This window comes from Zootermopsis nevadensis, unplaced genomic scaffold (assembly GCF_977971745.1).
Source record: "Zootermopsis nevadensis isolate Lab colony 2312 unplaced genomic scaffold, Znev_1.0 Znev_ptg000016l, whole genome shotgun sequence".
NCBI lineage: Eukaryota > Metazoa > Arthropoda > Insecta > Blattodea > Termopsidae > Zootermopsis > Zootermopsis nevadensis.
Genome location: NW_028259148.1, coordinates 3,633,683 through 3,650,921, shown reverse-complemented (window position 1 = coordinate 3,650,921; position 17,239 = coordinate 3,633,683). Strand labels below are relative to the sequence as shown.

General features: G+C 40.1%; 1 protein-coding gene across 4 annotated transcripts in view; it reads right to left on the bottom strand.

Annotated features, from left to right (window-relative positions):
* Window positions 1-5,399: 5,399 nt before the first annotated feature.
* LOC110839114 (uncharacterized) overlaps window positions 5,400-17,239 on the bottom strand; it is a 73,167-nt gene continuing 61,327 nt past the window's right edge. For 3 of the 4 annotated variants that reach the window (XM_022082989.2, XM_022082987.2, XM_087349853.1), the window contains exon 2: window positions 5,400-7,444. In XM_022082989.2, the coding sequence (XP_021938681.1) occupies window positions 6,050-7,357 (1,308 nt within the window). In that variant the 5' untranslated portion in view covers window positions 7,358-7,444 and the 3' untranslated portion in view covers window positions 5,400-6,049. Of the gene's footprint in view, window positions 7,445-8,104; window positions 8,341-17,239 lie in introns of those variants that run through there. The other variant, XM_022082988.2, reaches the window with a different exon arrangement.

The following is a 17,239-nucleotide window of genomic DNA, read 5'->3' as shown; positions in this document are numbered from 1 at the left end:
TAAGCCTGTAGATCAATGAGGCTTTGAATTTTCGACTTCTCTGAAATCAAACGGTTGAACGTAACATTCGGAAAGTACCCTTTCGCCCGGAAAGAAGACTTATAACAACGCACGTACGGGGGGTGGGGGGTCCTTTCCCGGGGGTAAATCGTGGCCGGGGTATGTCTCTGACCACTCACCCCCATCTAGTGCCGAGGTTAAGAATGAGTAGGAGCTATATTGCTCTCCCCCCCCAAGCGACCTACATGGCGTTAACACACGTATGCACGAGTTTCAGTGGAATAAATTGTAAGTAAAATATTAGTCCGTTCTGATACAAATGTACTTGGTGATTGGCAAGTAATAATTTAGGACAAAGAAATATATTGGATTGTAGTCACTATCGACTTTTTTTTGTTTCACGCCATTTGCGGTAATTTATATCCGTCAGATGAAGTTGAGTTGGAAACATCAACTCACGTTGACAGGCGCGTGACCCTAGCTGTAAGGCCGAGTTTTTTATTGGACGATTTTGAAACTCGCTAGATGGTGTGGTTAATTGCAGGCATTCCACGTTTGCACTAGTTAGAACAATTAGGAATAGCCTGTCTTTTGGCAAGAGAAATGCACGTGATATTTGACGGGATAAAACTGGGAAGTTACAAAGTTACGTACTTTTATGTATACAAATTGCAGATATTGCCTGAGGACAGTTGCTTCCTGGAATTATTATTACCATTACACACGGGAGAGTGGGTGCTTTCCATGGGGGCCTAATGATGAAAAAATAAAATAAAAACAAACAGAATTATTTAATAAATACTTCAATAATTTATATTTTCTTTCAAATACAAACTGAAAGACATTAATACACTGTTTATCCACACACAACATTGTATTCACATGCATACCCCATGTTTTATCATAACAGTGAAGACAAAAGCATACAGAACCTGCGCTCTAAGGTACAGCCACTCATATAAACATAAAGTTCTGTTCAAATTGTACAGAGTCCACACCTTTAAATTTCTAGAAATTTTGATTCGCATCGTTATTGGGCAGAGAATGCTTTTGCAGTGATATAATTACGAACCAAACTTTCGCAAAGAAAGTTGTCTTTAAAAAAAAAAAGTAGGGATGGACAGTTACCAAATTCGATAATTACCTTTACCCACCCGGGGGGGGGGGGGGGGGGTTATAGATACTCTGAAACAACATCGGGTTGAGAATCTTTTGATAGAACTTATGGTAAGCACCGACTGACCGTATTTTACAAGTTTACCAAAGGGCATAAACAACGTTACGAAGAATTCATTCCTATTACGACGAGAACACACTCGTTAAGACCAGATCTCTTGTACCCAGCAACAGATCCTTACATGTATGTAAAATTAAGAATTTACAGATGGTCGCATTTATTAGTAACTAGTGGAAGGGCCCGTTGAAACTCAAGGGGGAAACGATTTATTTAGTATTTTAATCCTTTGACCCTTTCGTACATTTATATTCCTCAACTCTTCCTTCCACATCCCTTCATCACTTTAACAACCTAATATTCAGCGACTGAAATGACATTAAATATGGGAATTTTCTTAGATTTATAGTGAATTCACTCACGTGCAGTACATTACTTGGCAAAGAAATCGATTGCTGCTGTCTGTAAAGCAGTTCGTATCGCGATTAAGAACCGAACATGACAGTTAACCGCCTGGTAACAAAATTTTGGGACTCATGAAATGCCTGCGTCTTCGAGAAGGGTAGTTTGCATTTTATGTAAAGTACGTTCTAGACAGAATTAAAATGTGTTATATTTATGTCATGGATTGGTATAAATATGGTTGTATTTAGGTTTGCGATTTAAATTTAAAAAAATCCTGTATTGTAATTCGTGTGCGGTTTATATTAATATTAACAGTGAATGACGACACAAATACGTAGTGTAATATGTTATAATGGTGTTCGCTCGAACAAGTCGGAAATTGCTGGCCGATAAGGCACTTGCAGATGGGACAGAGTCGTTCTGTTCGTCACAATAACGTGACTTGCTACGTTATGAAGAAACCATACAGGGATTCGCCTTCTATTCTTTATATACGTAACAAAGTTATTTATTCCTTGTCTTATTCAGCGTAATTTCTTGGAAAAGGAAATCGAACCTCTAGAACGGCATTTCAATTCCTCGAATGGTGGAAATAAAGTGTTTTTCAAAAGCCTCGTAAGTATACTTAGCTTGCTACAGCTTGCGTCCTTGGCTCCATCACATGAAATAATTTTAAAATAGGAAATTACTTTGATGATAAACGTTCTTGCAAAAATTTTAAATGAAATTACGTGATTCACCTCTAAAGGAAAGAACTGGACATAAAAATTGTTAAGCACAATGTGAATACTTATTTGGAACTATATCGTGTGATTGGATTCAGGATCACGGGATACGAGACTGGATGCTCCCAGTCGTGAAGAATGAATATCGGAAATAATATTTCGGTTCGAGAAAGTTACCCCTAGAATCGATACGACAGTGCCCCGCCCCTCCCCGTACAGAAAAACACTGCTTTAATCCAGTCCTGATCGCCGTTTAGTGCGGGACAAAACAGAGATCCTACACTGGTCTTTTAAGGTAACAATCGATTTTCGTTTCGTCTGCTCGACGAGTTACTCGCGATTCGTGCCAATTTTGCATGACCTAGTTTTATGGGAGGGGTGCATGGTGCCCACCCACCACGTGCTACTACCTTCACGTTTTTCCAGGAATCGCAATCCGATGCTGTCGTGTTAGACAAAGAAGTGCAGAGCTAGAGGGAATCAGAAGAAGTTTCTAAATTTGAGAAATTGTCACCTGGCATAGTATAGGCTGCTTTTCCCCCACCCGGTAATGCCCGATCTGCGGGTAAAGTTTATTTTTTTTGAGTTAAAAATCGGTTGCTGCAGATTCGACTGCATAGAAAATAAATAAGAACGTGTCTGTACCCATAATTCCATGAAATAATATAAATTAAAAATTAGTGCTGGTAATTTGACGATACTCGACATACTGAAGTTAATGATACTGTTAAAATAGTGAACGAAAAGCACTTAAGTTTTTTTATTTCCTTTTATCTCACGTGAACTGAATTTTGAAGCATTGCATTCTCATACCAGCAAACACTGCGAAGTTTACAGCACAATTTCCAAGGAAACGTTTGTAAAAAATATTAAAAATTGTTTTTTTAAAAGTTTAAGTACTTTGACATTGTTTCTCTTTATATCACCTTCCACAAATATATAAATAAATATTTATCTTTCACGAACCTTTCGAATGAAACTCTCAGTTAGTAAGTGCAATATGCGCTTGCGCACATCATACAGAAGGCCTCCAATTCTATGTGCGTCAATCTTTGCGTTATTTATATTTCAAGGTTGAAGACACTTGATACACACTTAAGTAAGTGTCGTTCTTTGACGTTTAAATAAGTAACGCGAGATAATTTTCCTCTGGTAGGCTCCAGTCCATATTGATCATATCACTGATGCATAATGTTTAGTCAGGTTTCTCAGTCCTTATTTGGTGTGTTAATATTTACAAAAGCAGCTGTAATATAATTCAAGGAACTGAAGCTGTCGACTGTCCTTCTGTGCACTTTTCTGTCTTTCTCTCTGCAGAAAGAGGATGGAAAACGAAATCAATATTTTCACCATTCCCTGGTGTATGTTGGATAGTACAGTGACCTCCCTTGGAAGCAGTCCGTAGAAAAGAGACAAGGAGTGGTCGTGGTGCCGAACTCCACGCTGTTCCATAAATATCCTAATTAAAGCACAAAATACTCGCAAATATTCGCCCTTCAATTTTCTTAATGAACGACGTCACGGAACGAGACTAACAAAAATCCATTTTTACACGCAAACTCTGAACAAAAAATTCCAGTGAACTTCCTCCCTCTTGACTGATTGCCATGTCGTATTCTACAGGGTGGCTGGGAAGTAAGTAGGCATTGACAAATGGTTATAACCTCTATTTCAAATACAAAGCAATTATTTAACGCCTTAATTCCTACCCACCCTGTATATGCTAATAGTTGTTTGTGAAAAATTAGAATAAAGTATACAGTGTCTTCTTTCAGTAATATATACGGGGTGTCCCAAAAAAGATGAACGTATTATAATACGTGATCGCCCATCAGTCTTTTCCTCACCGCTGTCAACTAACGTTGGTCACTTTGAACACGTAAATTAGATTCCCTAATTCACGAAGTGCCAATGTTGATGCCTTTATTTCATTTACTGAAAGTGTGTATAAAAGTTTTTGGGACACCCTGTATATTTGGCTTTGTACGTTAGTTTTGACCGATTGAATCATTACTGATCAGACGACTGTGTTAGTTAGTAACAGAATGCTTCGAACAGGAAAATACGGTAACATTTACAATGGCAGATATTTTATAGTCTTTCGCTCCAGATGTTGTTTCGACATAAATTACAAACAACCTGTTTCATCATTTCATTTGTCCGCATGATAAAATGGGAAATAAATAATATTTGCCTTGTACACATACATACATGCACGCACACACTAAATTAACAGTAATGCGCTACAATTCCCCCCCCAAAAAACTTTCTATTAACATCTAAAATACATACAGAACCATAAATTGAAAATAAATATGGATTTATAAACATCTGCCTTATATGCAAAAAAATGGAGAACGACTGTCACCATCATTTAACATATATATATATATATATATATATATATATATATATATATATATATATATATATATATGGATGAAATGATTATTTACTGAAAGCAAATTACTCAAATGGAATTAAAAGAAACGATGTCACAGTAATTCCTATATTATTGTAAGCAGATAACCAGGTACTTTTATCAGACTCAGATGATTTACAGAGGGCATTATGTCCTTTACACAACAGTACAAAACAGTTTTGGAATGAAAATATCTTCACTCAATCTACGTACTGGTAATGGCATTCAGAGGCAAGATTCCAACTATACGTAAAACTGTAAAAAAAAGTAGGTGTCCCACTTAACGTCGTACCGCAGCAGCAGCGACCGAACTGCCGGCAAATGAGGCCGCATATGTGGGTTCCGAGTTACGTGGGACAACACGTATCTTCAGATACTTGAGATATAAAATTTTAGACGAAGTGAAAAAGTACGAAACATGATAAAGTGAGATGGTAAAGTTGCGTCATATTGTGATATATTAAAAATATATATTGTTTAAATCTTGTCCGTCTAATCACAATAAAAATTCTTATTAAATATTAAAATATTACAATAATTAACATTTAAAATATTTAAATATTAAATGATGTTCTTTATCGAAATATGATGGTCTAATGTAAATCGAATATTTCGATAAAGAACATCATTTAATATTTTAAATATTTTAAATGTTAATTATTGTAATATTTTAATATTTAATAAGAATTTTATTGTGATTAGACGGACAAGATTTAAACAATATATGATAAAGTGAGTCAATTTTTGTAAATTTTGAGGGTTCTGGTCGATAACATGAAACCAAATTTGGTTCGAGAACAATCTCGGTTGAAATACCACCTGTACTGTTTTAGCCCAGACATAAATTCTTAAGTGGCTGTGGATAAATCTGGTAAATCGAAACAAAGTGATACAGGAAGAGATTAAATTCGTGTAACGCTAAACAGGATGAGTTTATCAGACCATAGAAGAAATGAAGATATTTTGGAAGATCTCGGGCACGGACCTTAACCGAAAAATTATATCATGTCAGAAGGATGAAAGACATTAATTAGACACCTAAAACAACTCCTTCACGCATCGACCCGTCGGAAGACGAAAACCTGGATGACCACGAAAGAGACTGCTACGCCCAATTTCGGGGCCACAAGAGGAAAGAAAACCGAATTCAACTTGCAACTTGTGTTTCTCCTATTCTCGACGGAAATGTCTGCACCACACGGCCCTTATTTCACAATGCAGCTCTGCAAATTCTCACTGTTCCTATTTGTTACATGTATTCATTTCGACATTCATACCCTTATATTATTAGTCACTTGATTGTCATCGAGATATCGCTGAAGCTTAGTGGGTGTACGGATACTCTTGCAGATAATCCTTAAGTAGAGTTGGTAACGGTAGTTGGGATATTGCGAAGGCGGCAGAACGCGAGTCCCTGGATGAGAACATCGGTGGTCCTCCTACAGCTTTCAGACTTCTGTTGATGGACAACCTCGCAAGATGCTGCAGAGAAGGATGCTGCTGCTTCTTGTACAGTGGCGTCGCGAGAAGGATGTGAGAGAACATGTGTCCTCTTGCATCCACCCACACTTGTTCTTTGTGTCTGTGCTGATTTCCCTTATTCCCTTTTCTGTAGTTCTCCTCTTCGCCACCGGTAGCTCGTACTCTGTCTTTCGTCGTTTCTATATAATACTCCGTAAGACTAACGACACATTCGAATAAAGGCATCAGTGGTGCCAACCTTGGTTCTGCATCCAACCGGAATTTACCGCAAACGTAATGAAGCCGTACATTAGTAGGACCCCTCTCCGTTTGGACGCTAAGCGAGAAGAGGAACCTGGGGTTGGATGAATCCCTTACAAGAAATGTCCCTGGTGAAGTCGACTGCAGGGCTTCAGCTGATTCCTGCCACGAGAGACCTTCGTAGTACCACCCTGACGTCCGGAGAGCCCTGACAGTCGCCGCAAGTCGAACCAAGTCCGTATCTGACTGGGGGGCTTGTGGAATTTGCTGTGTCTGCGGCATCTGAAGGCCAAAGACCCAAGGCGCTGCGGTCGGTGAAGGGAGGGTCCACTCTCTTGGGCTGTGAATACTGCTTGTCGTTACCGTTGACGGAACCGCGGCTGTGGACATTGTCCATTGGAAAGGTAACAGCGTGGAACTTTCTGTTGTTGTTGTTGTGAAAACATTCGGTGCTGATGGTAGGACAAACGAGACAGGTGTTGATGGCGACGGTTGTGGAGACCAAGGAGGAAGAACGAGTTGTTCGTCCTGGGTGGTCTGTTGCAGGACCACAGACACATTCTGGGTGACAGTGTTCGAGTTCTGGACGATTCCACCACCTGCCATGCCAGCACGTACGCGCTGACTCGTACTCAACTGTTGCTGACAGTCGGTTGTCGTAGATAGCGACACTGTATACGTCGTCACTGCGCTTGTCCAGGGTGGTAACTGAAGAGAAATCAGGAGTGGCTGCTGCTGCTGTTGTTGTTGTTGTCGGTTCGATTCGCAACATGGCGGCGTGAACGGAACGGTGGGCGCCGAAGACGGTGAGAGGATCGGTGTCGTGAACTGCTGCTGCTGCTGCTGATGGTTGTTGCTGCTGTTGGGGTTGGGGAACACGTGAAGGCAGTCTGGACATATAGTGAACATTGCGCCATGCCAGGCAGGGGACGAACTGTGTCGCTCAGGGTTCTGACGCTCCAATGCAGGAAGAACTACGCCGGTTCCCTCAGCTCACTGTAAAAACACGACAAATCACAACGTTACTCGTCTGGCCAGTTCTGGGGGGCTTCTGGAGCATGGCAATTCATTAGAACAACCCTCCGCTCTACATTCCAATGTCTAAAACGAGGGATAAATTCATCGTACGTAAAAAATGGAACATATTTGCTAATTCCTTATTCCTTCCATCTCTTATTGTGATGTAGCTCGGGCTCGCGGATGTTTTGCATAACAAACAGTAAGGGGCCATAAGCTTTAATATGAAGGAGCATATTTGATGAGCTTTCAGGTTCTCAAGACTGCGAAAATGTCAATTGTGGTTTTCTGGCTCGTGACGCCGTGCGGTATTACAGACGTTAGTGAAGATGGAAGCTGTATGTTCCACCGAAACGTTTGTAACCGCCTGTTCCAAATACATGGGGCAGAAGCTTCACCTGACGATCCATGTCAAAATGTGCTATTGATTTTAACGCAGTTTATAAGCGAAACATTTGATGTTGCTAAATCGAAGGCTAAAATGAGTGACATACGAGGTACATGTCAGGACCATCCGTAGGGGTTTGCGGGGCCATGAGCAAATGAACCTACGCAGATTGCTCTGTTGACAACACGGGATCAAGAGGCTAAACGCAGTTTTACAAAGTTTGAGGCACTTAATATTGATTAATAACGTACTCAATAAGGTTAAGCTAATATGATTAATTTGTGGCATGTTCGTTGCAAATCTTGTATCACGTCACAGTTCAGAGAAAGAGTCACTGATGGGATGACAATATTGTTCATATCAGGAAAAGAACAACTTATGTGTTATGGAATTTGAGTCAGAATAACATGATATTTCACTTCTCTTGTCCGTCTAATCACAATAATTCTTATTAAATATTAAAATATTACAATAATTAACATTTAAAATATTAAATGATGTTCTTTATCGAAATATTCGATTTACATCATTTTTCATGCCATCATGACATGAAAAATGACATTTGCCATTTTAGTTGGCAACGAAGAATTTGTAAAGGAATTCTTAAATATCGCATTCCTTGAACACCATTTTTCCAGTCACATCTATAACTTTCTACGAATTCTGTAATTTGTTGTGCATTTAATTCGTTCATTATATTGTGATGTGTTGGCATTGTTGAACTGTTTAATGACATTGTTGTATTCATGCATTGTTGTATTATTATTTACATTGTTGCGTTTAGCATTGTTGTGTTTACATTGTTGCGTCTGTTTATTGGCATTGTTGTATTTGTATAAAAGCCGATTTGCATATGAACCAAACTTTGCCCTTTGTAATTTAAAACGTTTCGCTAACGATCTGCTCACTCTTCATCAGAAGAACATAACGATAACACCGTCGGTTGTTGTGATGTTTTTCATAAAGTGGCGTATGCTCTTTAAAAAACAACTTCCAACGCATTCTTAGAACTGTGAAAATAAATACACTTATACCATTAGTGACAGCCATATTTATTTCTTGTTACTGCAAGAAACCAAAACCCCAAAATAGTTTCCAGTTAACGCAGACTCCTTGTTGCAGTTGGACTGCCAAGATACTTACGTCACGGGGCGAGGGGTAGGCCACATAACGTGGCGTGGTTCGGACCTCGTGAAAATCATTTCGTCAGTGTTCCAGGAACTGATTCACGTCACACGAGAGGGTCTCATAACGGCGGGCGAGTAGCTGCCCCCCTCCCCACTCCCCTCTTAGACGCATTTCTATATCAGGCTCTAATTTAACGACGCTCAGACTATGTCTATATGGCGTCGAAGGCTTGGGTGATAATGAATTGGAATCGGACGTGGCCTGATTTAAGGTACTATGCCAGCGTTTGCCTGGAGGGAAGTCACGATAAAAGCTCGTCAGGCTAGCCGGTCTCCGGGCACGGATTCGATCGCCGGATGCAAAGAATACGAAGTTGATCTCAGTAGCTATTTTCTATATCAATCATCAGCTATAACGCACTTATGTACTGGCTGAAGGCCAAACGTAAAGTGGCCATACCATAAGGGGGTCACGTCGAAAGGAATTACGAAGATTAAATACGAGATGAAACAGGCAAATGGGAATTGAAACATTTTTATTTGTCAAAATTTTTTGTTATTAACGTGTCTATGCAAAGGAGAGAGCAGCTCTGCCCCTGAGACGACTAAACTAGGCTCACTATAACTAGAAACATGTACGACGTCAGTCAAACCGCATTTCTGCTTTCGCTCGAGGTATTGTAACTGTTCTAATTCTTCTGGTTGTAATGTGCAGAGGTAAATGGCTCTTGTGGTCAGAAGTTCCTGCCAATGGATCCTATCGTAAGTCACACGAATCCAGTCCACAGCCTCACGCTTTACATTCTCATGATCCATCTTACTATTATCTTCCATTCAAATTTCTCAAGTAAAATTGTGTATGCATTTCACTTCTCTCCAATGGGCACTACATATCCTGATTATCTTTAATTTGATTACCGATATAAATTATAAACTTCCTCATTGTGTTGTATTACCTGTGTCATTACTCAGTCTACGTTCTAATTTTCACTGTTAACAGAATACTATTATAATGATTAAATCCGGGATATTGAAATTAGTGTGACATGCATCACGACTGTGAAAATGATCGTGGTTTGTAAACGTGAACGGAAGACAGTACGTCGGAATGTAGATGTAGATGGCGTGGCAATATGAAATTGGCCCTTAAGAAATGGGGTGCTACGGTTTGGGCTGGATGAAGTGTTCAGAATTGACTCTTCCGAAGACTGAACCTTAAGGTTCCTTAAAATGTAGATAATTTATTGGCGATCTAAGCGACTGTAACATTTTCAAGGCCCGTGTACCATGTTATTATTTAGTGTTCTGTCTGACGACAGGTCCATATGAACAGGATCCTTCCATCCTTTTCTCGGACTGGGACCTGTTCATATACGTTCTTGGCAGATGATCCAGAAGTGGTTTGCCATTGCCTTCTTCTGTGTGTGAATGGAGTAATTGTTGGGATGCCACGGAGAATCCGGGGAAACTCCGTGTTGCCTAGACCACGGCCTTGCCCAACACAAGTTATAAATTCGGGCACGGCCGGGAATCGAACCCGAGACCCCAGGATTACAAGGCCAGCGTTCTAACCGCTAGACCACCTCATCTTATTATTATTTAGTGTTCTGTCTGACGACAGGTCCATATGAACAGGATCCTTCCATCCTTTTCTCGGACTGGGACCTGTTCATATACGTTCTTGGCAGATGATCCAGAAGTGGTTTGCCATTTCCTTCTTCTGTGTGTGAATGGAGTAATTGTTGGGATGCCACGGAGGAAAACTCCGTGTTGCCTAGACCACGGCCTTGCCCAACACAAGTTATAAATTCGGGCACGGCCGGAAATCGAACCCGAGACCCCCAGGATTACAAGGCCAGCGTTCTAACCGCTAGACCACCGTGGCGGTCGTGTACCATGAGTGGTTACAAAATTTAATGCAAAGATGATAAGAATCCCCGGGGATAAATTTCTTACTTGTTCCGTGACGAGAAAACGTTTCTCGGTAACTTCGCGACGTTTTTTAAATTCTGATTCTGTTTGTCTCTGCTGCGTGCAATAACAGAATCTTATTGGCAAACCAACTATTTGTGTCAAGGTCAAGACAAGAGTCAGTAACTGCATTCAGCGAACACGCACGAAAGGACGTACACAGAGCCGTGGTCTTGGCACACTTACTCATGCAGAATGTTCACTTTTATCGGGATCCTGCTGACCTGTTCTAGTTAATCTTGTAAAGACACACTATTATTACACTCCACAACTAAAGCATCATGAACCATGGTGCGAAACATTCCTCTAAGCCCCTATCACGTGGTAGATAATTCATTGTCATTGTAATTAATAAACCGATTAACACGAAAAAATGCCATCATTTATTAATTGAAATATTTATTGCTTGAATTGGCAAAGGTTTATATTATGCCTTGTAAATTAATAATTATTATAATTTTATTTTCATTATATAGCGATCTTATTTAAACGTACTTGCTACATTGCACTTCTCAAAAAAAGAATTTGCCAACTTCAGCTTTGAAAACGGTCGATCAGCATAGCGAATGTCACGGTTATTAAAAATTAAGTTATCAAAGTCATGGAAGCTGGAGGAAATAGTATCGCGTTAAAATATTAACAAAGCTAATTAATAACTAAGAAAGCTTTTGAAATAGGTTGAAGTTCTGAGGAAAACTGAGCTGGGAGTTCTTTAGAAATGTCTTTCTCAAAGTCAATTCAAAGCCTGTAACCTGTGAGTTTAATATTACTATCTGCCAGTTCTATAAGCCTGTTTCTTAAACAGTGTATACCTGGGATTAAAAATGAAATTGATATTTCTAATACGATCTAAAATACTACCTGCCTATCACGATCGCCTGGTGAAACAGGTATTTTTTCTCGGAATTCTTCTCGCGCAACAATATTGGTGAGTGCCAACAGTCAATGTCACGCGATGTCAGACATGTACAGAAAATCCACGCGATGGCAGTGACATAATACTTCTGTAATTTTATCATTCTAAATAAGTACGTCATTGTTCCCGTGACGTCACAATGCCCATACACCGTAGCCGCCTATAACGAGCCATATTTTATTCTGAAACGAAATTTGAATATTTCAAACCGCAATTCCATTTCCTCGTCAATTAACTTTGAAAACTGAACAGCTCGCACGTTCGACCAAGCGCTGTTTTTGTTGTATGCGTGTATTAGGAGCTTTCGAACAGCTCCCAATGCTGATGGTACGGAAAACTGGAGTGCAAGGAAATCCTACTGCCACCTTACGTAATGTTACATGTTCCACAAGATTCAGCAGACATCGTGTAATTTAATTATGTACACCGATTGCATCGAGACAAGGCCACGTAGAATAAACTCGGTTGGAAAGTAACAGAGCTCTGTAAATATTTATCAGCTGATGATGTGCTTGTAGGAGGTTCGGGGAACCAGTATAAAGACTCCGAAACTTCTATGGAAATGGGGGTTATATATACGGTTGACGTAACCGAGCAGAGCTCTCTGCCTGAAGAGGTTATGCGAGGAGAACTCTTACTTCAAACTAGCTGCAAGTATAATTAGTGAGTCTTCGCTTTGAAACTTTCAAGACTGTGTATCATTTGTTATTGTCAGTATACAAAACTATAAGACTGTTTCATATTTTCGCGTTATTTCATAAGAGTCTGTCTGAAATTTGGTATCTCACGCTAAGGGAGGGAAAAGGGGGGCGGATATAAACGTCTCTAGAGTGGGTGCCGTGCCCTCTTAAATATTTCGAGCTGCACAAGAACGAAAGAAATGTAAAGGCGAGACAACCTGTAATCTATATGTTTAATATTACTGTCTCTAAGCTGTGTATTTATGTGTTCAGGAATTACAGTGTAATTAACGTGCAAAATATGATTTGTTCCTTTTTTTATATATATTTTGGGCGCCTGAGGTCTCACTAATGTCGATATGCAAGAAATGAACGAGGCATTTTCATTTATTAAATACACTGTCAGTGGCTCGGACTATACAGCGTAAATTTATAGGATTATTAACGAATTGGGAGCTGTCGTGGCCAAATTTGCGGTACTATTCCGGCATTTTCCTGGGGGACTGAGGAAAACCATCAAAACATGTCAGGATAAATATCAAGATGGATCCTTGGGGGGGGGGGGAATGTGACCTTGGGGGCTGGATGGATTAAACTGGCAAGGGAGAGTCTAGTGCTTTCATGCACAAACAATATAGCGCTAGAGGTATCTTGGCGAAACTTAATGTCTCGACATATACCGTTTTTTCCCTCAGGGTCAACGCATGAGTCGGGTAGCGTGTGCAACAGATGGCGTTGTCTTATCTCTCAGATACACGTGACAAATCCAAGGACGCATTTTCAGAGTTCGATGCCCAGAAGCTGACCCATATTGTGTGTGCGCGCGGACATGAGGACGTGGTTCATTCACTTTCTGACAGAGACCACAGAAATACGTGAACTGTGTTACCATTCATTTGTAACTTTGAACCCATGAAAATGAAATGACTACGACGGGTTACTTCGTGGCCGAGTATAAGGTTCTATCCCGGCATTTGCCTGAAGACCTGAATAAAAGCCGTCTCCGGGCCAAGATTTGAACCTAGGACCTTCTGAAAGCAGAGTCCTGCCGAAGAACCTTTACAGTCGCTCAGCTAGTAAATGAATTCCCAGGATATAGTGAATTCGAAGACCATGTTCATGAGAGTCCGCCATTCGATCCCATCCTAAGCCAGCTGCATCCTAACACTCAATTTATCTGAGATGCATTTTAATATTATCCTTGTTTACGCATTGGTGTCGAGTGGTTTCATCATCCCTGGAGTTTTTCCAACTGGCAATACAACAAACGTCTGGCGGTAATGGTCTTGTCATCCTAATTTCTTCCTTTTGGACTTAATGCGTCTTAATTTAAGTTTTAAAAATCTTCGAACCTTAAATGTTTCGAATTATGGATATTCCTCCGTCTTCAGGTAATAAGGTGGAGGAGGGGGTGAAGACCATTCTGTTAGAACCGGTAAGCCGAACTATGTGGCTGAATCTGCTAGTTTCCTCCGCTGCAAAATATGAGTCACTATAAAACGTCCAATAAGTCTCGGAACGAAATTCATGTTCCCTGCCCTCCCCGGGTGTCAGATTCTTGGTTGAATCACTACAGCGTATTTTAAGGCAAGGCTTTCTTGAAAATTCGCCTACACAATAAACATTTCACTGGTATATAGCAATATTTTGCCTGTTATGTGTTAACGGGAAATTCGGTCTCTTTCCTTGAGGGAGTAAAATAAAGTAGACAGGGATTCTGAGAAAACCAAGCTCAGAACAATATCTGGAACCAAGACAGGAAATGACAGGGGGTTTTGAGGAGCTTCATAATTTGTACTGTTCGCCGAACACTGTTACAGGGATAAAATTAAATACGAACTGGTCGTGTATCATGCATAAGACAAATTCCATACACATTTTGGCACAAAAACGTTAATAGAAAAGACCATTTAAGAGACCTAGACGGATGGATAATACGAGGTGCGATCGTAAAGTTTCTAGACTGCGCCTATAAAAACCCGTACTTATCTCAGGTATTAAATTCATCCATCACCCTCGAAGAAGTTCCCCTGGGAGTGAACACAACGATCCCAGCGCCGCTGCCAAGCCTGGAAGCATCCCTGGAAATCTTTCTTTGTCAGCCTGTCAAGCACCATCTGCGATTCTGCCTGAATCTCTTCTATCGTCTCAAATCTCCTTCCCTTTAGCTGAATTTTCATCTTTGGGAAGAGGAAGTAGTCACACGGCGAATAAGGAGGGTGCGGGATGACGGCCATGGTGTTGGAGGCCAAAAACTGCCGAACTTTGAGGGCGGTGTGCGCTGGCGCGTTGTCATGATGCGTCGCATGTGGAGTTCTTCCTTTAGAATCAGCTGACAGGTCCCATAGCCTATCCCAACAATGTCGCACAAGTCGTTGATGGTACGACGTCGATCTTCGTGAATGGCCTGCCGAATCTTCGTAACATTTTCGGGCGTTGTGCTCGAAGATGGTCGTCCAGAACGCTCGTCATCATCGACAGAGGTTCGGCCATTTTTAAAACGTGAATGCCACACAAAAGTTTGTGCACGACCCATTGCGGACTCCCCAAATGCTTGCTTTAGCATTTCATAGGTTTCCGTAGCTGTTTTGGCGAGTCTTTGGCAAAATTTGATGCACACGCCATTCCGAAATCGCAGGAGGGTCGGTGTAATGCACTACCAAAACGCCCGGAACTAAGAAACAAATGCTAATTCGATTATGCCGGCTGGCACACTGATTCACTATGAATGTAGGCCGCACTCCCTAAAGGCAGAAGCTCGTACTACATCCGGTTCGCCCGCTATTGACACAGTCTGGAAACTTTCCGATCGCACCTCGTATTAGGACGAATCCCAAGGAAATGAGATCTGAGTGTGGACTGGATTAAGTCTTACTATTCGTGATAGGGTCCACTGTCAACATATTATGACCATGGTCATGAAACTTACGGTTCCGTAAAAAACACACTAAATTTCATGAGTATCAAAGCAATAATCAGCTGATCAAGAACTGTGCTCTGAAGGGTTTGCGACTCGTTTGAAATGAATAAGCTGATATTGCGATGTAGAGGCGTTAAATACTTGCCCATTTCTGGCATTCTCTACAGGGTAGATTTTTCTCTCTTTGCAACCACGTCCAGGTCAGTTCTGGGTATCGAAATAAATAAAGCAAGCACGTGAAAGAGACCATTTATCCCTATCTAGTGCCGAATCCAAGAACATGTTCTATCGCGTGGTGATTAATTAAGCACAAGTGTACTTTCGCCTTTATCCCTATGTCCAAACGCTGACTTCATGATGACCCTTGATGAAATAGCGGAAAGAATTAGAAGGGGCACTTTACCAGGTGAAGAGGTGTCAGAGTAACTACAGACCCGATGGGAAATATCAGTCTTTCACTGCTATAACGCATGGTATAAACGTAGGTTTATCGTTGTTCCAACTAAATTGTTTATTTTTAAATTACTCATCGTATATGAGTGGTATATTAAGAAGCCACGTTTTTGTTTGCAAGTATCACGTCGCTATAATCTCGAAACCAGACCTGTTTTGCTAGCAACAAACCAAACCCACAAACCCCCGTTTAAGTTATGTTTTCTGTGGGTGGAATGGACAGTTTATAGCGTAGACCAGTGGTATTCAACCTGGGGTACGCGAAGACATCTTAGGGGGTACGTGAAATTTAAAGAAAATATATATTACTTTATGAGAAACACTGAATAATCAGTAATGTAATTTATTTAATTTATTTTAGATGTAGATTATATACTACGTATAACTTGAATTATACACAAACAGCTTTGGGGGTACAAAGTTGAAGAGAAATTATATCTGGGGGTACGTGAAATTTTAAAAAAAATATTATTTTATGATAAACACTGAATAATCAGTAATGTAATTTATTTAATTTATTTTAGATGTAGATTATATACTATGTATAACTCGAATTATACACCAACAGCTTTGGGGGTACAAAGTTGACGAGAAATTATATCTAGGGGTACGCGAAGACATCTTAGGGGGTACGTGAAATTTAAAAAAAAATATTATTTTATGATAAACACTGAATAATCAGTAATGTAATTTATTTAATTTATTTTAGATGTATATTATATACTATGTATAACTTTAATTATACACCAACAGCTTTGGGGGTACAAAGTTGAAGAGAAATTATATCTGGGGGTACGTGAAATTTAAAAAAAAAAATTATGATAAACACTGAATAATCAGTAATGTAATTTATTTAATTTATTTTAGATGTAGATTATATACTATGTATAACTTGAATTATACACCAACAACTTTGGGAGGTACAAAGTTGAAGAGAAATTATATCTGGGGATACGCGAACAAAAAAGGTTGAATACCACTGGCGTAGACGAAACCCAAGCATCTGTAATGTTAATCAAGGTATTAGGCAATAAGGCGCAATCTATTTGCAACACATTATTTCCCAGATGCACCTTCTCCAGAAAGATAAGGATCGCTTCACGTGGAAAGTTGGTGCTGAAGTGTGAAATGCAATTCTCTGATAAGACATTGGAACGCGAAGTTCAAGAGTGGTTTAAGCATAAAAATTTAATCACGTCACACTCGTAGCAAAATGGCAGCGTACGTTATGTATCGAAGTTTATTAACCTCGCATTTGGCTACACCGTTATCTTATTTCACGTTGAACACCTGTTCTGATCAAAATCGTCCACAGCACG